At 46.3% G+C, this 24092-nt stretch overlaps 2 protein-coding genes across 4 annotated transcripts in view; one reads left to right on the top strand and one right to left on the bottom strand.

Annotated features, from left to right (window-relative positions):
• LOC128891508 (phosphatase and actin regulator 4) overlaps nucleotides 1-24092 on the top strand; it is a 224540-nt gene that overhangs the window by 5885 nt on the left and 194563 nt on the right. Inside the window, exons 1-2 of one of the 3 annotated variants that reach the window (XM_054151009.1) lie at nucleotides 522-1172; nucleotides 3183-3625. The exons of 1 other annotated variant lie outside the window; for it this stretch is intronic. In XM_054151009.1, the coding sequence (XP_054006984.1) occupies nucleotides 3577-3625 (49 nt within the window). In that variant the 5' untranslated portion in view covers nucleotides 522-1172; nucleotides 3183-3576. Of the gene's footprint in view, nucleotides 1-521; nucleotides 1173-3182; nucleotides 3626-13490; nucleotides 16126-24092 lie in introns of those variants that run through there. One more of the 3 variants, XM_054151010.1, reaches the window with a different exon arrangement.
• Nucleotides 7805-9619, bottom strand: LOC128891525 (uncharacterized). The gene is made up of 3 exons (XM_054151067.1): nucleotides 8327-9619; nucleotides 8092-8242; nucleotides 7805-8006 (listed from the first exon to the last, which is right to left on the bottom strand). The coding sequence occupies exons 1-3, from the start codon at nucleotides 8409-8411 to the stop codon at nucleotides 7988-7990; spliced, it is 255 nt and encodes an 84-aa protein (XP_054007042.1). The 5' UTR covers nucleotides 8412-9619; the 3' UTR covers nucleotides 7805-7987.

The raw sequence follows: 24092 nt of genomic DNA, 5'->3' as shown, positions 1-24092 counted from the left end.
GCGGAATTTCGTTCCGATAGTAGACGACGAATAATACCTCCGTATAATGATTTATTCGATCACTGATCGAGATAAGCTTCCATTACAGCAATAAGAAAAGAAAAACTCCGAATTTGTATCTCCGAAAGCTTGTATCCTTCCTGTTCTAGATGATTGGGAAACCATATCAGGGTACAAGAATTTTCTACAGAAACTTTTCTATGAAATTTTCTATGAAATTCTTCTCAAACTTCGAGAAACTCGTGAAAAAACGCAATATTATTTCCATAATTTATGATGCGATTAATCGTAACGAATAATGGTCTGGTAAAACGTTAATCTCGTGGGCAGGACAGGGTCGTTTCCAAATCAGAGTCGAGCCGTTCCCCGCGATAATAGTTACTCGGAAACGGGACTACGACGACGACGCGCTACTGGGACGCTCGAGTTCCGGAATCGGGACTCGTTCACGGTTAGCTGGTGTGCGCTACTATGTCGTATGCGTATTTCGAAGCCCGGTAGCGGGCTCAAGCTTGCGCCGTTTGGCCTTACTCGTTCTCGCTTGCACCACTCTTGAACCGTTCTCGCGTGCTTCGTCTCACCCTGGCCCTCTCCGTCGCTCGACCGCGGTGTCGGCGTTCTCTGTTCTCCGGGTTGCTCCCTGGTTCTCTCTCATCCCCAGTGCGCGCATCGAACCCGTCCTGGACGAAAGTCCTTCCCGCTCCGTCGCGCGTAGGACGCACGTTTCTTCCCGTTGGTCCTCTGGTGATCCCTCGTGACACAGGATACGCGTCGACTCGGTGGTTCCCCGCGTGCGTGACCGCGGGGACTGTGCTGGATCGCACGTCGTGCGTGGATCCCCCGGTGTGTGCCCCTCTGCGTGTTACTCGCGATCGAGCAGGTCGATCCACTTGGTACCGCCTGCGTGGACGATCGAAAGGAAAGTGAACGACGGGAGTCCGATCGGCTGGATCGCCAGCGAGTAAAGTAAGAGGCCGAAGACGACGAGTGCGTGGTAAAATTGAATGAACGTGGTCTTATGTGGGTCAAGACATCGGTACTCGTGGGATACGGGTGTTTAGGACTGTATCTTACGATTTGGTTTTCGAAACGGTTGGCGTTCCGTTTTGGGCGACGGCCACCCAAATCTGAAGGCAGGAAGTGGCCGCTGAACGCATCGATCACGATCTTCGGTAGGGTTTCGGTCGGGTATTCGAACGAAAGTCGAGACATCGGTGTCCCGTAGGATTCGATTGGTAAAATTTGATTGCAATTTTCTGTAGGGGTGCTGCGTGGTCTCCAATGGTAGTCGAACGAGCGATAGTTGTGGGACTCAGGCAGTGCGACTCTGTTTCATATACACATGAGAAGATGAGACCCGAGAGAATCCAGTCCACTGTTTACATTACGAATACCTCTGGTGACCCTTTGGTCTCATCTTCTCATCAGTAGTTGTAGCTCCTTGCGGCCTAATAGAATTTCACAATATTATTGAAATATCGAACAATCGAAGTGTGAATATTCATTATTTCGAGGATATATCGTATCACAAAATAATATCGATATCCACGTGCATCGTAACGCACACTAGAGCTGAGGAGGTTAAAACGATGAAGAGGCGAGCGCGCGAAACGAGATTCGAGTGCGTTATCGAGGATGAACTCTCGTTTTATGTAAGGGATGCTGGTCCTCCACCAACAAAGGCGCAGTTCAATCTCCCCGTCGATCCCTTCCGCCTCTCCAACGATCGATCAAACCGCGAGGACCGACGTATTAATAGCCGTGGTATATATTTACGTGTGCAGAAGCGGACAAGCGTCGCGACGCGGAGACAATTCCTTTTTTCTCTGTTTTCCGCCACGGTTGATACGCTGAATTTCTTCTTTTATGAATCGTATCAATAGAGGGCGACCATTGTTCTCGACGTCTCGATGTAACGAGGGAAATTCCACGGGGTTGTTTTTCCCTTTCCTTTTTTGGATTTTTATGACGTCGTTACGGGGCTGAGGCGCTTCTAGTGTTTCATCGAATAAAGATACACGCTTTTTTGTTCTACTTTTGAAGCGTTTCTCGCGCCGAATAAACGGTGGCGTCGAAAGCATGGAAAAGAATTATCGTAACTTCAACAAAAAATGATTTTTCGAGGAAATAATTTATTTCTCGAATAATAAAATGAAATTCACCGGATAGAGCGTGGAATTTTCCAACCAACTCGTTTCCAATTTCGACGTAATGAAACTATAGTTGCGAGGCTCGTAGGACAACAATTTGGCCAATTTGCAGGCAAGCGTACGTAGGAGCTTCCGAGGAACTCGTTCGACCAAGCTGCGATACCCGAAACGATGCACAGGCCAAATTGCCCACCCGTATTCCAAAGTATGCAGCTTTATACATATACGCGCAACTTGCTTCGCGAACGATTAAAACGGGTTACATAAAGTGCTGGTTATCGAATTACGGTGATTGCGGTATTCGGATACCGTTGTTACACGTAAACGCTTTATGCGGCGTTTCGTTCTATCGCGTTAACGGGTGTCTCCGAATCTCGCGACGTTATCGAGACCGCACCCTTTGTTTCTCCCTGGGCAATACCTCGAAAATCATTCCAGATAAGGATAATTAGTTTCCGTTCCTTAACGAATCGACGCGCACAGGTCACAGCCAAGCAGCTAACTTCCAGTTTAAGCGAGACTCCTATTTAGAGTATTTTTATTTCTTATGTAGATCGCGATCTCGGTTCGTGCACAGTGCACTGCTGTAATTTTCTTTACCATTCATCTGTTCCTTCCATTATTTTCTTCGCGATTGTCGCGATTAGGAGCAAACGTAGAGTCTACGTTGCGGACTATCGTGCAGAGAAGTCCGACGCGATTCGCGCAAAGGAATTAATCTTGAGTTTCAACGGAAACTAAGTGTCCCGAGTACTATAGTCCAAGATACATAGCATCTAGCGAGTGTGCGAACAACACCGTGTAGCCCATCGAGAGTTCTGTGCGAGTTTAGAAGCGTCCCAACACTGGTTGTCCATAGACCTTGGAAGATTTCCGCACGGTTTAAATCTTTAAATGGACGTTGAGCATTTCTTGTGAAGCAGGATCGATGTCTCGACCTTCGTTCGCTTTAAACAAAAAATACCCAGTTTTGTGGCAATCTGTGAGTTCGACCACCGACGTTGTTAATCATTCCCACCCATTTCTCTTCAGTTCGCTGAAATAGGGGTGTCCATACGAAACGTTTAACGCCGGAAAGAGAATGTCGTTATTCCCAGGAGAGAGAATCGAAGCTGGTTATCGGCACGACGAATGTTTGCGGTGAATTGGATAACGGTGCTCTGTTAAGACGCAAGTTCGACACGCTAGGGGACGTATGTCAGTGATAGGTGCGCGATTACGTCGAGAGTTGTCGTGAAAAAGTGAACGAATTCGGCTCGAGTGCGAGAGGACGCTTGGTTCACCTTGTCGCAGCAAAGACACCGAGGTCAACCTGTCGCTCTCCGAGGTGGTGAGCTTGCTGGGCCTCGCCGACGACGACGAGGTCCTCGCAGGCACGTCCGAGGAAAACCGGAAGAGAGCCCTGTGGCAGTTCTACTCCACGGGGATGCTCACGCACAGTCACAGCGACGGAGAGTTTCCAATTTATTCCCAGGGTGAGTGACTGAAATCCGTCAGAACGTTCCCGTGTTCTTTGCATGATTCAATTTCACCCTCCAGTGTCCATTTCCGGAGGCGAAGAATGGAAAGAATTGTCGCGTCTTATAAAACTTGTATTACCGAGGGAAAAACACGGGGACGTTGTCGCAAAACTTTCTTAATAGTAGTTTAGAACGTACGTTTCTCGATTTTCGTAGTCGAAACCTCCATTCGAAAATGCTTAGTTTAAAAAGAAATGAAGAATTCAATGGCATGCATGCACCGCATATATTACATATTACATATCTCGTCGAACTTGTATATCGTTGCGTTACTCTGCCAAATTTCTTGTACAGAGTTTTGAATTATTACCACGTAAAAAGTTGCGCCACTTTCGGTTTCCGGTGTCGCAGTTTCTTCTTCGCCTCCTTTTTCGTTCAGATATTCGAGATTCCAGGCGTGCCTGGATCGAACCAAAATTAGGCCACTCGGTCACCCACAAACACGGTTGGCATTAATACTGATAAACTCATTAGGATCGGTACGATCGGATGACCCGATGGATCAGAGGTTCCCACTCGTGAGCCACGGTGCAGGTGAACCGTATCTTCAAAGAGAACAGAACCAATAACGTCGGAAACGTTACGAAAACGAGTAGATGAAAAAAAAATCGACTAGTAATTTCAGCGGAAAAAGTTGGGAAACCCTTCGATGGGCTAACGAGGAAAATTCGAGATGTCGTTCGCAAACCTTCGCTTCGTCGGATCGAATACAATTTACGCAACGCCACGGAAAGGAGATTAATTGAAAGCTGGTCGAAGGGAGGAGAAAATAAAATAGAGCAACGAGAATTTCGTTGCGGGATCGCGACGAGAGACACTGCCAAATTTGCTCCGCTCCAAATGCGTGCAGTCGTACGCCACGGCAAAAATCCAGGCTCAACGAAAATCTACGTCACGGTGGAATGCATGCAGCTACGCGGTTGTTGCAACCGTTTCCTGCATCCTTCGCCGTCTTTCCAGCGACCCACTGAGAGACGCGCAGAGGATGCAACTGCGTAATGAATTTTTACACGGACTTCTAATTGAGCAGTTTTGCGCAAGGGAAAATTCATGGCTAATTGAATCGTTACTTCTCCCAACGATTGCGTCACGGACGCTACCGACGCGGTGTTGGCGATCAAGATTGGTGCGAACGGCTTCCGTCGCGTCCTCCCATCGTTGTTTAACGTTGCACCTCGGTGGATCCTTCGACACCCAAAAATACTTCTACTTTATTTATCATACGTAACACCGAGCTGAAACATGACGTCAAGTGGTCCACGATAGTCGGCTGCAAAGACTCGCGAGAACTGTTTGAGGACACGTAGAGCCTTTTTGCATGATGCTCGTCGCGTTAGCTATTGCTCTCCGTCGCTCGATAAAAGGAATCCATCGAAAGAAGCTGATTTACGGCGAAAGAATTCGCCACGCAGGGAGTATGAGAAAAGTTGCAGACGCGATCGAACGACTTCGCGTTCGAGTGGCTGATAAATCACGCGTCAAGCCTGATCAGGCCGAAAAGAAAAGCAATTTACATTTTACCTTCCGCGTCGTTTCATTCCTGGCAGCGGTACGAAACGTTGGCGAACTTTCAATATTTCGTATCACGTTGATCGGCAACTTGGTGTTTGATGACTACCTTTGTCGTCAATAATCGCTGAAACAAGACATCGCGATTGTGAATTAGTGTTTTAGGGACTAGGAAGTTCGATGCCTGGAGGCGATGGGCTTGCGACGTCAGGGTAGACTTGCGCAATAGGTATAGGATTAAAACCTAATTTGTTCTCGACAATTTGTGGGTTATTTGTGGGCAACCACGTACATTTTCAATGAACGAACCAACGACAGAGTCCGATAAACGATTGTTCCATGAATAAAATTTAGGGATGAAGTAATTACAAGCTTCGAAAGAGTTTGCGACTTTGATTTCCCACGTGACGAAGAGGTATGGAAAGAAGGAGGAATAGATTTGCGACGACTAGCATACTGACGCTGGCGAGGTGTCTGCGGAATACAAACGAATCCCCCTTTCACATAAATCTTCTTCTGCCCTGACGATCGCCGTGCCTCGATACCATTTTCACCGCTGAAAAACCGAGGAGTAATGCAACCTCGTGTTTCTCGTACTTTCCCTTTCTTCTCGTTTCTTTGTGTCGAAGGTCGAATTCATTGATAGCGAACTTCGCTACCAGTGCACACCATTCGAATAAATAATGCATCATCGGAATCCATCGCTGGCCCTTAATAAATCAAAAACTTGAGTAAGTTAGCAACATTCAGGAGTGAACGCGTCGGTCTACATTACGGTTGTTTCAGCGACAACGAACGACTTCATTTCCGCGACACGCGTGGAGCATTATGGGAGCGCAAATGAAGTGCGTTCTCTGGAGAATTTCATTAAAACCTGGAATCGGCGGACGTGAATTGGACCAAGTATTCCTGGAATAATTCCTGTATTTACTCGCATTTGCGACGTAGCCTTTAGTTTTTCATCTTAGAAGCACAAGATGGACAGCTTTGAGTCTGTCTATCCAACTCAATAACGTGTTCGGTAACGACAACAATGAAAAGATCCTCGATGAAGCGAAACGTATCTTAATTCGAGGATGCGCCGTATCGAGAATGCAAGATGCAGCTCGAGGCTGGTCGAAATTAGCGGTTTCGCAGCGAGGAGACTCTTAACCGGAAGGGGGATTAATCAGATTTGCATGTAATCAGCGTGCAACCCGCGGGATGAATATTCAAAACACACATCGGGGCGTTTTCCTCGATCCGCGAAGCGCCGTGGCATCGAGACGTCGTGCGTTAGGCTCTGTGTTTATCTGCATTCATGGTTGTCGCGCGTAACCGCAGATATATCATTACCGGCGTTACGTTGGTGTCGTATCGTTGCAACGTGGAAGAGTAGCGACCGAATGTTGCGTTTCCGAAGAACGAGTTACGCTTGCTCGAGGCGGGATCGGTAGTCTTGCGTGGAAGGCGAAGGTGGACGTAATTGCAAAGTGGAAACGGAAGAGGTGGGCCACGCGCGTTTAAACTTGGACGCTTGGTAACGCTTTCGGTTCGAAGCATCGCCGGTAAAAGTAAAATACCGACCGAAAGAGGTGTAGGGAACAAGCATTTTCCCTTCCCTGTATAAAAGTCTGTATAAATTCATGATCCGACGCTGTCCGACCGACGATCCAGCTAAATGCAACGTCCTGTAAGCTTAACGTCCACATATGGCCGTTATTTCCGTCGAAACGAGAACGAGAGTGCGGAACAGTGAAAAAGTGTGACACTCGACGTCGAGGGAAAAACTGGTCGGGCATGGAACGAGGCGAGTATATAATTTCGCAGCACGAGGAATGCGGGGGATCAGAAGGGAAAAGTGGGTCCACCTCGTTCGTTTCCGCGGTGTCCCGTTTGGACACTCGCGATGGAGCCTAGTTCCAAGAAAGCTCATCCTCTTAGTAGCCCGTTAAATATTCACGGGAATCCCCGTTTGAGCGCGCCGTTACCCGGCCAACGTGTTTGCGGGACCTCCGATTCCTCTGCGTACGTGGACAACATTCTCGCCTAAATAAGAATGTCGAATAACCGGTTAAGGATAAATAATAAAATTGTAAATGCGCTAGCCATTTCACGATGCCGACCGATAAAGCGCTGGTTAGAACTTTCGAAATATTTTTTATCTTATCGTTTCGAACCTTCACTCAGATCCCGTTCATAGGAATATGATTTGATAGAACATTTAGTGGCTTCATCCGTAATTTATTGTTCGAATAAATGTTTGCTCATCTTCGTACTCTCGGGGCTTAAGCTAGGAACCTCCTCGAGAACCAGCTGCTTTTTCTGCTTCAACGTGCGCGAAACAAAGGACGTGTTAAGATTTCCTCCTTGGGAATTACGACGCGCGCGATTAAAAGGGCAGCTCGGTTTCGTTAAACCTTCAACTGCAGCCTCTTGTTTATATGTCTGTGTAGTCGTGCTTTATCCAACGTTGCTTAACGTACGCAGTAGCCTCTGCTTCTTTTTTAGCTCGGCGTAACGAGAGACAATTGGACGTTCTAATCGATTCAAATTGCAGTCTTGCAGAATCGTTTTTACGTTTAGCGATTGTCGAAGGTTCGATACGGTTTGAATGAACAGAATTGTTGAATCGAGCAACTCGGAATGTTATGTTTAATAGAACAACATACGAAAGTACAAAACTTTTGATACGTACGGTATTATCATCTTATTATTAATTAGATTACAATTTATATTAAATAATATGATATCTAAATCGATAGAAATTTATGGCGCGATGGAACGATGATATTAAATCCAAAAGTTTATTTGCATTGCGAAAACTTCTCAGCGACCCCAGCCACCGCTGCAAGAGAAAAATGCAACGATTACACCCCGTTCCTTCGCTATTTTCTATCTAAGTCGATCAAGGCTGGATGTTGTTACTTTACCCAATATCGGTGTAGGATACGGTGGGCGATGGTTGTTGATCCGGTGGATTGATGTTGTTATCGCCACCGCCGTCGTTCTCATCGTAGTAAGGTCTTCCAAACCAAAACGCTCGATTTCCACTATCCTCAGGGGCGGAGTACTCCAAATCATCTGCACTCCCAAACAAACATTTTAGTTTATCTACCGCCAACATTTATCAACTTTCTCGTATTACGTTGTCATACGTGAACTCACTTTGGTCGAACTGAGGAATCGGTTTCGCACACGCGAACACTATCGCGAAGGAAACGATCGAAAAAAACAGGAGACTTTTCTCCATAACTTCAACTTTAAGAGCAACGTCGCGCGCAACCTTCGTCGAGTTTTCGTCTGAAACGTGGCAAACCCGGCCGGTTCTTATATACGGTTATGTGGGCTACGCTATGACACTTGGAACAACATGGAACATGTTAATTCTTGTTTGAAAACGCGTTAAAGATGACGAATGTCGCTAACGAGCAGGGCAATCCCGAAAGAGTGGCGCGGCGGCTGCCTTCTCGTCGCTTGTATCACATTCGAGCAGAAATCGTTATACTTGGGTGGCAAACATGCAAAACAAGCCATTTAAGGAAATCTTTAAATCTTCCGACTCTCTTTTGTTGGCTGGTTTGAATCAAGTTTAGATATTTATAGGACCAGAATCAGTTGCTTGTATCGTTTCTGTGGCGTTTCTATTGTTTCCATTACCTAAACTGGTCAGGTGATGTTGGTCTTCGCAGGGAACTGCGTTGATATAGTAGTTCAAAGTACCAGAACCGCGGAGCTCCAAGACTCCCTGCAGCAATTGTAATCGGATGTACAACTTAACAACAACCGTGACGGCCTTTATGGAACGAGAATTTCGCAAGTTTCTGTAGGGTTGCTAGGATCAGGCGCTGTTGCGCGTTTAATTGACGCAGAAGTTTACCTCTAACGCACACAATTTCGCGAAGCAAATCTCGACAGAGGTGATTGCCCTTCTCGTTAGTCGATCGAGGAAAGCAAGCGCGAAATTTGAAGTAGCGCGGAGCCTAAAAATACATCGTTTTTGTGCGCGTTTCATTACTAGTTTTAGCACGTCGAGCAAACCTCCCTTCCTCCGATAGCAGACAAAAATAAATTCAAAGAGACTCGATATATTTTCCACATATCGCTATTTTTAAAATGTTGCATTATTTCTACTTGGACGTTAATCAATACCGACCGCAGTTATTTTTAATTATTTCACTCCCGTTCCTCTGGACACTGCGTGTCGTGTTCTTTTTTTTTCTTCTGTCGTTCTAATTTGGAATTCTTGTCAACAAGATTCTTTACGCGAACCGCCTACCGTGCTTTGTTAACTTCGTCTTCGAGTTTGCGAAACGCGACGGTAATTTGCAAAACTAATTGTCAGTTTCCGTTATCAGGAAGGCACGCCTAGCGTCAGGTTTAGTTATCGGTGGACGTGCAGACACGATAATGGAGTGCGTGCGCGCCTAAGTAGAAAATGACCCTAAATCGGGAACGCGAATGATAATGAAAGCGACACTAATTTGGGAACGATAATTGGCACTGTATTACGATAACGTAATTAACAGGCAATTCCGGTAAGTATACGTTCTTGCGCGTAACAATCGTTGACAACGAAACGCTAGAAAATGCTCGAAATCGAGCAACCGTGTACATTCGATGGTCTCTTCATCGGTATTCCATAAAAACCGTATCACTCCTTGAACAAGTGAACTCGAATCGCGAAGCTCCTAACGGTGGCTGAGAAGAGATGCTTCGTTAATCGATTATCGTTATTAGGTTACCGCTGACGAGCGGTTCGGAGTAGTTGGTGAGCCCCTGTATCCCTCTCTGTGACGTTCAGCTTTGTTTCCTACGAGAACACGACGAAGGAAGTCGGTGGCTGATTTCGTTCGGGATCGATGAAAATGCTTTTAGCGACGTGCGTTCGTTTAGCTGCGCGATTGTTCCAGCTTGTCCTGGCCGAGCGGAAAACACGACGTCACGTGCCAGTGTCGTGAATGGACAAACGTTCATTGAATAGTTAAGATCTGCTGGCGCGCTTCCGCTGGGAAGAGCGAAGCGCGTTTCGTGCGGGTTTTGTTGTTTCGTCGGGTAGCCGCTGTCCCTCGTTTTTCTCTGCACAGACTCGACGTTTCAAATCAAAGCTGGACGAAATTCTTATCTGCATAGAAGCCGTAGCAGGAATGCTCGTGCAAATCATTCTCGTGTATGAAATTTCGGGTGTGTCTGCCTTGCAATTGTCCTGTAACGAGCGTCTCGTCTCGCGTACTTTATTTAGTTTCAATTGATTCACGTCGTCGGAGACTGCACCGTGGCTTTGCGTCGTACCGAATTAGCGTGTTATTCGATCCAATGAAGTCCGTAGGCTAGCTCGCGTAATCGACGTGAGAGCCACCATTGTGGCAGATAGTTGGTCGATATGTACATCGGAACGCATATTGCGATGTATTGATCCTACATATCCATCCACACGCTTATTTGCACCGATGCAATATTCAATTCGATCCGACGAGACGCTAAAACAAAGACTTATCGGCTATTTAACGCTAGGATATCTGTCTTCTCGCTTCTACGATAACTAGCAAACTTTACACGGAGTGATAGTCGAGTGACATAGTAATCATCTATTCTTTGCCCATCTATTTGTAAGTAAAGCAGAGGAACATTAAACAGGTTGAACGCGATTAATAATCGCAAGGACGGCGACTGTGATAAAACTCTCGGACTCGATCAACCGTCTACTCTTCGTCATGGAGGCATCCCTTTGGGGTGCTAGTAGCCTAGAATCAAGTTCGGAAGATAAAGCACCGTCAAATAAATCGCGCAACGGGACGGCCAGAGAAAATGAATCACCTGCAGCGTACGTGCGCGACACGAAGCGCAATCTCCGCATTGCGAGCAAGAATACTCAACGACCGTGGTATCCGTAATGTCAACAATAACCTACGAAGGATCGATACTCTAAAACGCTCTCCCCGAAGGTCTCCGGTATGCATGCAGCTTCCATACTTAGCACGCTACCGCAGCAAGCGATGGAAATTATAGCGACCGATCGGAGCGATTCATCTTCGAGCCTGTTATCAAAGAACGCTATAGAGGTATTGCTCAGGGTAGAAAAAGAATGGACGAAAGGGTTACGTCCCGCAATAAATCTCCTCGCTCTCGTTCCTGTGGCTACGAGTCGTTGATTCTGCGGCCGATCCTCCGCGAATACTTAGGGCCAGGCATTGTTCGGTCTCTCGTCATTTTTTCTTTATCGTTTATGTAAATTTATTTGGGTATCTACTTAACCGATCATCTCAAAATATGCGGGAAAATTAATTTACCCCAGGCTTGAGTTATTTAATATCAGTCCATTGGCAACCATCGTATAGGATTAAAGTGATTTCACCGGAGTACCTTTTGTAACCACGAGAATCCCGTTGTATAGCGCCAGGACGAAGTTTAGCGAGTAAGGCTACTTCGTAATCTAATCCAAAATTCCTCGGTCAGAACATACATTTTCTGGTTTCAGGCTTTTCAGCCAATTTGCTAGCGCGATCCGTTTCTTTCGTTCGTCTCAGATCGAATCGAATCACGTTCCGTGCCCCCATCGACTTCGACGAGCACTTTGGGGATCCGAACAAGTCCCTGAGTGGTGCGGCCAGTAATACTCTTTCCTCGTCGCGAACCCTAAATTGGTCAAGTGGAATTCTCAGGTGGGAGAATCGTTTAATCGGTCGAAGCTGTTGAGAACGCTCTATCTTGCAGGACGCAAATCCTATTTTTATTTTAAGTATATAAACACAGTTTTCGTACGGTTCCAAATCACATCGAAAGGACACGAAAATGGGACATGGTCTATACCGACCATGCGCTCGAAGTTTGTTGATGTTTTTCGTGCATGTGTTCTTACGAAACGACGTTTCGAGACTGTTTGCGACGAGGTGACTTCCGTGTTTGAATTGCCATTATCTAAGGATGTTACGCGATTCGAAGAAAAACATGTTTGCTGTTCCCATTGGCGTTGCGTTCGAGGGCGAATCGCAGCGTCGAGCGTGCATGCGATGCAGTGTATGCACTCGAGCAGAAGTTAATGCACCTTAGTTAACGCCGGTCATGTTTGGCCGTCCGCACATGTGACGAGTGTACATAAACGGAACGCGATCCTCCGATTGAAACCTCGCATTAATCGGTCGCTGCGAAGTTTTCCGATGCATCCCAGCGACGATAACAATTTTTTCCTCGTTGTAGGTGGTATTTGAAAGTCTACGAGTGCGCAAAGTGCTATAGCACGGCGACCTCGACGGTGTCAAGGTAGCGAGCTAGTTTTGGCGTTGCTAAAGCGTTCGTGATCGCCGCATGTAGAATTTGCATCGTTGTAACCGACGGAGTTATTGTCGTACCTCGGCCGCCACCGCCAAAGTCCAAGTAGATCGCAAAAAGGCTAGTGGAATTTGCACGGGTCTCGGACTCCTCGTGTAGTACATAAAGATACAGGCAACAAGAAACCGCGTTACGTCTGGATCTAAGAATGCCGAACGAAACCGGTTTCGTGTCATAAGAAATGGCCAGTGAGCGCGACTCATCCTGGCATCGAGCACGTGCTTTTCACCTATCTAAATGAAATCCGTGCAAACGTGCCGCGAAGAACAATCCGTTCCAGACTCGCGATCTTCCATCGAACCTCTCCCTGCCTCCATTCCTCCTCCGTCTCGTCTATAAATAATTTCACGGTATCAACGGAATCGATCAACGTCGATTGTAATTCACTTTTCTAATCGCGACTCGTTCTATAAAAACGTCTCTCGGCTTCTTTTTGCACTTCGATACGGCCACGATTATTATTAACCCCGTTCATCGATCACACCACGAGCACGAGGCTCCCGCGGAGCTTCGATAGTCTGTGCAGAAAAACTTGAAGTCGTTTCGGGCTCCGTATCTACCGACAGATTAGAAGCAATTGGTAGATCCCGGAGCTAACGAGCCGAAGAATTCCCTTTTTAAATTCCAGCTCGGTATTCGCAGCTCTCCGTGACAACGATTAGCGTTTCGCGTGGAAGATGCAGCGCGCGCGAAGATCGATCCATTGCACACGGATCACCATGACCTTCCCGCGTTAGGCTAAAAATCCCACGGCCTATTTGCGTCAATCCCTATAGGCTGTTGTGCATCGATACGGTCTATTCTTAGAGGCAGCGCCGCGGTGTAGCGGAGCCACGACACGCCATGGTGCACACAGTCCAATCAACCGTCGGTCGACTGGTCACAGAGGTGTTCTCTTTCCGTCGCGAAGGGGACAGTTCACGGCGCTACACTGTTGATACAGTTGCAACGACGGAAGCCTAGCAAGGTGTGGTGGTCGCGGCACGTTCCTGCACGATGTAAACAGGCCGACCAGGTCGAGCTCCAGTGCACCCGATACCGTTGACGAAGACGGCCGCGTTGTTCCACGACTCGTCGACGAGTCTCGTCCATCGAGGAACGTGGCACCAGAGCTCGAGGTGTCCTTCGCGATCGTCGAACGTGATTGGAAATCTGGTACCCTGGAACTTCCACGTGAACGGAATTAAAGCTGAGAAACGAAGACAGGGACCGTTTATCGCCCATTCTGAGACTTGCGAAGAACGATTGCTGCGAGGACACAGGTATGATTCTGCCCCGAAGAAAGTCGACGGGCACGAGCGAAGGATAGTACAGGTGCGAAATGCGACACCCGATTCCGCGGAAACGGAGTTTACAGTTTGCGGTCAGTTCAATCGATATCGTCTACGTGACGGCTTCTTCGCGAATTGGTTACTTTATTTAAAGAAAAACTCGTGCACGGGTGAAGTTGATCGATCGCGAATTTCTATAAACTTCCACTATTCGGATGCCACGCGTGATGTGGGCCGCTCGATGGCTAATCGTCACGAGCTAGCTAATCGCAGCCTCGCGCGAAGTGTTAACAGATGGGCGGATGCAACGAACGAAGCGCAGAGAAAACACAGCTGTGAAACGTAACGCGTGATTATACGTATCTGAAGCTCGGATAGATGCAGGGAAGAAGGGATCTAGAGGTCCAGCTCCTCGTTTCGTGCCGTTTCAGCGACCGTAATCGGATGAAAGGTGTGGCGCCTTTCCGTCGACAACGTTTCGAGTAATCGTCGCAAGAGACGCTATAACGGAGGTCTGTTGCAAGTAACGAGGCCCGCGGAGGCTCCATCACGCTCCCAGGCGACGGTCTCCGATATCAGACTGCGTTAGCGTAATACAGTGGATTAACTGATACGCGATAGATCGATGGAAGCCTCGCAACAAAGCGTCAGGCACATGCACCGTCACGCGATACAGTTCAAGTGCATCGTCGGAGAGAAACAAACAAACGATTCCGTGCTTATTCAGGCGATGCCAATAGAGACTCTTCGGTGCTTTCCAGTGTACCGTTTCGTCTGAACGAAGTTACCCGATAAATTGAACGAGGCACGGTAAAGATAGAGGTGTGAAATGTTACGACGGAATCGAGATACAGGTATGAAACGTAATTCATGATTCCGTCTAATCGAAGCCAGCAGATAAGCGAGTACAGAGTGGTGGAAGTAGCTCAAGGTACAGATATGAAATGTGAGAGTGCAGCGAAGACACGGCTATCAATGTTTTAACGTGCTTTAACCGTAAATAGTGCCGCAAAGGTGAGCACCATAGTATTTAACCGAAGTGGTGTCGCGAGAACCTTCCAAGAAAAAAGCGAGGTAAACGTTCGGATAGCTAAGTAGAGCGAATTGGAGCCGAGCGACACGCGAGCAGAATGGAGGAAAAAAGGCGCGTAAACTCGCGCGAGTGATGCAAGGATCAACTAGGAGACCTCTCTCGAGCACCGAGAAATGAAATTGCAAGTTGCAGTTCCGAGATAGACCGCGTCGGCTGATTAATTATCGATCCCCGTGGAAGACACCTGCGGACGATCAAGGAAACATTACGATGCTATTGTAAATACTTGCCAGCGGTCGCACCCAGCGCGCAGGGTGTGTCTTTCGCGTGCACGCCAGTCATTAACAACCGTGGCCAGGGGTGAGACGACGATTGACTCCACGGAACGAGGAGATTGATCGCACCCTGGTCTCGCGGAACGTTCGTTTCGCCCAATTTGACGTTTCCATCGACTTAAGGAGGTCTCGTGCGTTGGGTCAACAAAGTCGACTTTATCTTACGCTAGTATATCGACGGGCACGGAAAGACTCGCTTCGATCCGTTACTGCAGTTTTCATTCGGAAAAGTCTCGACGATTTTACGTGCATTTTTCAACCCATTACACGAGCCTATCCCCTTAAAATCACGAGAGGCGGTTCAGTGTGACTGCCGAGTGCGATAAAAGGACGAAACTGGTGGTTGTCGAGATAACCATGCGTTGGGAGGATTTTGTCTCCGCGAATCTCGGAGTCTGAAGTACGCTTCACTCGAAGTCGAGTGCGCGAGTGGATCAAAGGATAAAAGACGTTCCATCGATCGGGTTCGGGACCTTCGATAAAATCTTCCTCGACATCCACGGCTAGGGGTTTCGTCTTCCCCGATAGCTAGGGGCGAGGGATACGAGGGTTACCCTCGGGATAGTCTGGCCCAGTCTGTCGGGTCGCGAGACACGTCGACGCGTAATAAAATCGTTCTATGCAGATCCGACGGTCAGGCCTTTGTGGAATCGATTCGTGAATATTCAGCGAGAATCGATGGAACGGGTATGCGATTGGACAAAGAGCGACTTCCGCGTTGGAAGGACGCAGTGATCGGGAAACGATGAGAAGCAGAGCTTAGCGCGGGACTTTTTCGGAGCAAGTTTAATATTCCGTGTGATATCGCGCGAATCCTCGTCGGTAGTGCGTCGAGCTCGAGGTCGACGAAGATCCAAGGACGGTGGAGCGATCTCGTGAATCCTGAGAGGATCTGCATCGATGCGGATGGACTGACTCTGCTGGTGCTATTCTGTTGCTTCGTCAGGCTCGAATATCATCCTGAAATGAGCTTGCTGCGGTTTGGCCCTTTCAAGGACGGTAGGTTCGATTCAATATTTTATCCTTTGTAATAAGATATAACGCGGTTACGAAGCGCGCGGATAACACAGTCGTACAAACGTTGCTTTCGCAGTGGCAAAGAATTAGAACCTGTTAGCCGGTATTGTGATTACATAAAGGCGCAGCAACAGAAAGAATTTAATCTTTTCCGCGCGGCACAGTTTCGTTAGTGATTGCGTACGTTTGACGCGGAAACGAAATATCCACGGGACATTCAATTATTTTTCATTGGATTGTCGGCCACGTCCATTTGTCAACACGACACACACGCAATTTCATTTTAATTTGCAGGACAAAAGTATTCCACCCGAATGATTCCATTTTCTGCATTCCATTTGCCACGCGGGGTGGTCGCGTTCGATTGTTGAAAGTATAAAAACATTTCTGTCCATTCACCGTTCAAATTCATTAATCTGATTGCATTTATACCGCGGTCGTGTACAAAATGCACCCGCATAATTCTGTGTTTCGGTTATTAGCGTTTACATCGAGCTCTCCGAAACATTTTTGTTCTCTTCGGTGGAAAATTCCTTTACGCTGTGGGCAGGGTAGTAATACACCCCGAGTAGGTTCTCGATTGTGTTAAAAAGTATTCGAACGTTTGTCGAAGCATTCAGTGGATAAGGGGATAGAAGAGGCACTTTATTCGAGCGCGGAACGTCCCTTCTGTATGTATCGACTTGGCTGCGACCTACGGTTAGCATTCGGGTCATCGATTGGATCGAGGGGAGGCGATGATGCTTCGTGTAACCTTCAAAAATCCACGGAAGACGAAGTGCCTCGAGAGATCGCCGCCCCTTATAGAACTTCTCTTATGAATGCCGCGCAATCGGTATTATTCGCGGGACAACTGTCCGCGAGTTTAGAACGACGAAAAAACGAGGGTTGGGTAACGGAATGGCGACGAGTTTTAATAGTCCATGAAACTTTTCGATAAAACTCTGTCGAAACTTCTCATTTTTACGCCCGTCTTTTCCTCGAGTTCCCGTTTCCACGAATACGGTTGGCTCCAAGTTCGAAACTCGGCAAGCAACTATAATTGTGTATCGCTTAGTTGTTATAAAAAGAATGGATGCGATCGATCGATCATTTTCCAAATAATATTACTTAACTTTTCCTCTGTTTCTGCAACTGCTCGCTCGATACGTAATAAATTTTTATTAATGTAATGGAAATGCTTAAAAATCCATCTGGCTGTTCTCGAGCCAACGATGCCAACTCCAAAAATTGATGCGACGATTTAACGGATAACGAAACAAAGCAAAGCATTACTCTCCTCCTAAAACAACCCTCTGGTTCTCCGTACGACGACCCAAGGGAACCACGAGGAGGCCACAGTGTCCCAAACATTTCAAGGGATTACATCGAATCCCTATTATGGCGGCGAGAACTACGGCCGCGCGAGGCTATTTTATAGGAAACCAGGGTGAAAGTTCGCGTGGAAAAGCAAACTTTCGTGGCGAATGCGAACAGTACCGTCGGCCCACTTTATATTTATCTCTCCGTCTCGGAATGCACGGAAGAGGCACTTTAAAGGACAAACATTTCCAGGCTCTCGCGGCGTTTCTTAGCGTCGCGACGCGCCTAGAAACGTGCGCGTCCCCCGCATTCGTCGTATTTTTCCTTTATCCAGCGCGTGGCTTCTCTGGCACCGCGACACCGTCGGAGGTGAGAAATACCCTTTTCGTGGATGAATGCGCGAGCCCGGAGTGTGCGTGAAAGGGAAAACGAGAGTGACAGGAAAGGGGTTGGAGCCGCGGGGAGGGATGAGAACGATTTTCCATGGAGTATGACAGTGGTTACGTAACAATGAAGCGTCGCGGCGTCAGCGTCGCTCGCGAGACCCTCGACGATACAACATTCCCCACCTTCTGACTCCGCTTTCTTCCACGGTTCTGAATATATCCTCTCGTTCGGCGGAAATGAAAGAGATTCATTCGGAATTTAACGCGCAACGTATTTCTCTGGGCACCTCGAAACCGCGACTTTTGTTCCGGAAAAATGTGTGCAAGAGTCTCGAGTGCACTTTTGTGCCACGAGTTTTCGGCTCGTTTCGGGGAGATCTAATCCTGTGGCTTCCGAACCTCCTGTTTGTATTTCTGCAGATGTAAAGGTCTGACATTTAATTAGGTTTGAAATCTTTACGTATCATAGGACTGGTACTTTCTCATACTCTCTTCGCTATTTTTCCACGTTCGCGAAAGTTTCGTTGGGTGACTGCTGCCTGGACACGCGCGTATCACTCGTACAGGACAGGGAACGAGCCTGTGGGCGAGGAAATTGCGCGAAAAAACGCTAAGATGTGAATAGACGTGTGATGGTGAAGTTAGAGAATTTTACACGAGACGCAAAAAGTTGATTGGTTTTGTCGTGTTTCCTCCTCTTTGCTTCGACGATCGCTTTATTGCGAATGGCGGCTGAAATCGTTTCCAAATCACTTCGAAACGTCTGTTGGAGAAGTTTTTCTCTGACACATCTGTTTATCAGAAGCAATCGTCGAAATAGCACCGAGGGTATCATTTTATTGGAATGATCGATGACGCGTGGGAGCAGCTGGGCTTAATAACGAGGAATCTAATTCTGCTTCGATTACAGCGTTGGTTGACAAGAGCAAAAAATCGATCTCTCCCGTTTGAGAGTATATTTTTAGCGGATTCCAATAACGTTCGCTGGGGACTCGTTTATCATTAACACTGGTTGACGTTGGCTCCACTGGTTTGAGTTCATAATGTCCCACACGCGCGAGGTAATTACGATATTAAATCCAGCTTCTTCGCGAGAAAATCGTTACCTCGAGCCCGTCCTGACGTGCATCTGCATCAAGGTTCGATCACGCGCAGCCCTCAGCCGCGTGCTCCTTTTTATAACGTGCATTGTGCTACTCCAAAGCGTGGATTTATGCTGCAACTGAGAACGCTTAACTCGCGTTATGAATTGCGTTGAAGATTAGACGAATTTAATTTCCGTCCAGCGAGAACCGCTATTTAATAACTGGCCAGCGAACTAATTTCGCAAACCAAGTTCGCCGCTGGGCCGTTATGAGTCCGGTGAAAATGACCCTTCTTTGGAATCGACAATGGTATTTACCTTCGCCGTGAATGCAGCTAAATAACGCGCGCCACGGTATAGCATAAACAACTAGTTTAATAACTCTTTTTTCTTCCTAACGCAGAAATTTCAACAAAGAAAGTTTCAATGACTTAGTCGTTCTCGTAAACTCTTCGTGACTCTTTCTTTTCGCGTACGTCACGGTCTTTGTATGGCAAAGAAAGATGCCAAAGAGAAAACAGTGAAATGCCGGTGACTATAATTACTAGCTAGAAAGCGACGAGTCTTCACGCACGATTTGTCGTTGGTGCATTCGTTCGATAAGCGGTATCGCGGTTACATGCCATAGGAAGCTGTTCTAACTTTGTCGCAACCATCGATAACGTTCGACGAGTCGCCGATAATAAATTTCATGGTTCTTGAAGATACGCAACGTCGTTGTGGTTACACGCTCTGTTTTCCATCGCGGTAAAACCGGTCGCGATTTTCCAACTGTCGGGAATTTCATTTCTGCGGACGCCACTAGCGAACAGCATCCTTGCAGTCTTATTGAAATTTAATAAAAATATTTGTATATAGCTAATTTTTTGTAACTATTCGTCACCTACTGTCCAAGTAGAATGTTGCCCGTCTCTGCACGAAACTATCGTAATTAGCGACGTTAAACTTCCGAACACTGCAACTGATAATTATGGTTCGAAAAGGATAAGAATATCGATCGTGCCTTTTCTTACGCACCCATGTTCCATCAGGCGTGAAATCGTGTTTTAGTTTGTTCCCCTTCGCTGGTGGCGAGCGAAATTATTTATTATGGCCATTAATTATTGATAACTGTAACTAAAGCTAACGGAGACTTTGACAACTCTTTCACTTCCTAAAGTCTGCAAAGTTATCGCGAAGCGACTACTATTATCCTTCTGATTCAAATCGCTAATAATATTAAACACAAGCACGTAAATAATTTCTGAACCGAGGAGGTTAACCGAACATAAATACTGAAAATCACGTGCATTTGACATTCAATTTAAAGGAGGAAATATTTCACGTGCGCCAAACTAGTGATAAGAATTGGCTGCCTAGGAACTCGTGATGGATATTTGTTAAAAACTGCGATAAAGGTTCTGGCAGCGAGGGTTCTCATCGTGATTTGCAGTATCTCTGCGTGCTGTTGAATGTTTTTACGAGACGTCAGCCGGTTGAAAGAGCGACCCTCGGTGAGCAGATTTTATTAGAACACATACTTCGAAGGCGAGATAGTCGCTTCACGGGGTCGTTGAATAATTACAGACTGAAACGAAGAGCTGCTATTGAATGTTAAAGTGACGTGCTTCTTTGGATACCCGTCAGTTACCGGAGTGCCGGAAGACCATTCGAAAAAGCAGAAAAAACGTTAAGGCTTTAATTGATCTTTTCACTGACGGTCAATCATTGGATCGATCATGCAAAAATATTCCGATATGGTCGTTTCGTCATGAATTATTCTTTATTGTTCGGTGACCATTTTTACAGAATGATCTAAATTAGAGGAGGATCGTAAAACTTGTCTTCTTTCGAAAATCTGTAAACATTGGGTCGTGTACTGCAGTTATTCGTCTTTTTGATTGCACCGCGGATACAGCTGCAGGTGCATCGTCCCGCGGATCATTGATTTTGCGAAACGGACGCGGGTAGCACGGTTTTCCAGGACACGTCGCCTCCTCTCGCTGCATCTTTCGCTTTTCTCCCTCTTCTCCGTTTCGACGACTGTAAATCACGAAGAAAGAAGCAGAAATTTGCGGTTAAGGTCGGTTTAAGAAAGATTTACCGCGGCTCTTTGGCGGATGCTATTCAGGAAAAATAATTCGAGCGTCTGGTAATTGTCGAGAACTGATAAAGACGCGAACTGAACAAAAATTTAGAATTTAAAATGTAGCAGCATTTTCTGGGACACGGTCGTTGAGAACCTCTCGTAAAGTACAAGCCATCCTCGGAAGTATTCGCGAACCAATCCTTTCACACGATTTACTCGACGGTATGCCGTTCGCTTCCTTGAAAACTTTCTGGTCGCGTCCTGTTTTCGACAAGATGCCTCGCGGAACGCTTTGCGTTCGAATTACTCGCCAGAGAGAATAAATGCCCTTCGAATTACTCGCGGCAGAATTTAGTCTCTCGAAGTAGCAAGTTTTTCCACCGTGGAATCGTTTGTGTGTGGCGGAGTATTCATCTTTTTCATTGTAATATTTCCATGCCAGTGACCGTCGTTTATACTGTTAATACATCGTCGGACAGGTTGCAATTATTTCTTGCTCTGACATTGCCGCGGTGAATCCTCTGACAGAGATTCGATACTCACTGGGTAATTTATCGCGTATATGCGAGCTTGAGAGAACACCAGAGAACCGCAGAGAATATCGAATCAGAGAAAGTAAACCGCACTTGCACAATTTCTTGCACCTTGGTTATTCGACGGAGGAATCTGCGAACTTCATTCATATAGAAATTTTCTAGCAAGCCGTTCTTAGTTGCCGAAAATTAGACGCGACGCGATCGATACACGAACGACTTCAATGTTTAAGTAACGCCAACGTGGATTTACCGAAAAAGTATTTTGGAGTTCGGTAATATCCCAGGCGAACTAGTCTCGTGGCACATCGCTTTATAGCGAAATGGTAGATTTTCACTCTTAAACAATGGAACAAACATTTTCGATAAATATTTATACGTTGGCTCATTCTAAACAAGAACGCGAAACGCAGGCATTGCACATAATTTCTATGAGAGACCCGTCGCAAAATGATACGTATTAAATCTCTTGTAAATTGCCCACGAAATTGGCAGACTGATACTAATTGTCGGAAGCTCAGCTGCATTTATAGCACTATTAACACTTTTAAGTTGTCTTGTTGAAACTTATTCTTGGACATGAGTCACACAAAGGAACTTTCGACGAGATAAATTTGTCTTCATTTAGCGATGTATACTTTTCACGAACGTCTCGCTATTCCAAAATGCTCTTTTCTAAACATCCAGCCGATGCTCCTTTACGCACTCGACTCTGCGTGAGTAACTGTTTTACATCTTTTCCTCAACTTTTCAAGGACAACTCCTTACGTTTACCACGCGTTTCCTTTTATTAACTCGGGTTCAGTCGCTTCGGATACGCGCTCGATATTTCCTTGTAACGATTCGATTTATCTGGTTACTCTTCGACGGGAACCGCAGATTCATTGACATGCAAAGCGAATTCGTGGTTTCTTTATTTTCGACCGGCCTAGGGTTTGCACGAGTTATTTCAAACCGGTTGCCACATAACACTCTGTCGCGCTTCTTGTACCGCATTCCACGATCGTTATGCATTCGTAACCTTCTATATGGTCGGTATCTGTTGCACTCCGTGCGCTACAATGAAAGGAAACTTGGCAAGCGTGAATTCGTAACGTTAGTCATGTTTGTTCGATGATCGGTTACTTATTTTCGACTCTGACGAGAATATCTTCCAATGTACCTCGGTTCCTCGAACACATATATGGGCATAATTATTACTCAGAGAAAGACGAACGATCGGTGATGCGTTGTTCGTCGAATAAGAATTACGACTATTGTTCGAATTAACGTCTATATTTAGCAGAGCTGGGCGAAACGTAACGTGATTCATGATCAACGAGTAATTATCGATGGATTGCGAACAACGTGGTTAATTCATTCTATATTGTTGGAACAGCTTCTGCATTCGAATGATATTTTCCATCCCGGAGAGTATCTGATAATTCAGCTAGCATAAATAATAAGACTGTCGTTCGAATGTGCCTCGCAATTCACAGAACGCTGCATGGACCAATCTCGGCCTCTAGCTAAACTCCTGTATCTCTTGCAAAGACGTAGCCAAGAAATCTGTTCACGTATTACCATAAGACGCGGTGTCCTGGTTTTGTCCTCGACGTGGTCCTGGCGCCAAGCGGACACAAGGCTTGAGGAATTCGAGTGTAATAGAGTCCTCGTACGGTGTGTTACTTTACCAGTTTAACTCAAATTCGAACTTCTATTCAACGGTCGAGGAATGAAAAGCAGTCTCGTCTTCGTTACTCCAACACCCGTATGGACAAGAGTTTTACGAGCCCTTTGCAAGCTGTGAAACTAATTTCACGAGTGGCATTCGAATCCTGTGAAGTGTACCTTGGGTATTGATATAGACTGGGATTAGCGAATGTGTACATATTGAATTGATTCCATCCCTGGCGTCATCCGAAGAATTTCCTTGCGGTCATTCCTGCGGCCTGGCTTCGCCACGAGGACGATAGAAAATCGGAGCACGTTGATCCTGCCTGGTATTTAAAGAAGGCTGACACTAGACACTAGAAAATCAAAAGACGAAAAAGTGGTTTTCCCGAAAATGAGTTTCAGCGAAGCAGAACTTCACAACGAAGCTGAATAAAAATAGTGCTCGTGGCACTTAGTGTTCTTCTTTCGTAGAGAACGCGAGATCTTTCGTTTGTTATCGTTGAAAACGTGTCGAGCGAAAATTAGTGGTAAAGAGAATTAGGTGACCGCCACTGCGGGAATTTGTTTTGGCATTTATTTATATCCAGCAGAGATCGCTGAACGCTTCTTGGCAAACGTCGCAGCTCGAGGTATGCAGAAATCGCGATAACTTTTGATTCGAGAGTCTCTTCGCGCCTCGAGGCTTGTTGAATTTTTTAAATTTCTCGTAACTTTAGTTCTGCACAACATTCTGATATAATTAAGACGTTTAATAATAATATGGAAGTTGATTTCCCACAAACTGAAATATCGGTAGCGTTCTAATTAATTTATGGATAAGGATGTTAACTCTGGCCACTATCTAACCCAATCACCGAAGTCGACGATGTTAGAAAACTTGGAAACCTTCATCCGTGCACGTGATTTTACCAATCCTACCG

The sequence above is a fragment of the Hylaeus anthracinus genome, unplaced genomic scaffold, assembly GCF_026225885.1.
Source record: "Hylaeus anthracinus isolate JK02 unplaced genomic scaffold, UHH_iyHylAnth1.0_haploid 12002, whole genome shotgun sequence".
Lineage (NCBI taxonomy): Eukaryota > Metazoa > Arthropoda > Insecta > Hymenoptera > Colletidae > Hylaeus > Hylaeus anthracinus.
The sequence above is the reverse complement of the archived record's forward strand: the minus strand, read 5'-3'. Positions and strand labels throughout refer to the sequence as shown.

Excerpts from the sequence above, each read along its gene's own strand:
- LOC128891525 (XM_054151067.1), bottom strand. The coding sequence starts at position 8,411 with ATGGAGAAAAGTCTCCTGTTTTTTTCGATCGTTTCCTTCGCGATAGTG. Across the intron at positions 8,243-8,326 it reads GATTCCTCAGTTCGACCAAA|ATGATTTGGAGTACTCCGCC; the intron begins GTGAGTTCACGT and ends TTGGGAGTGCAG.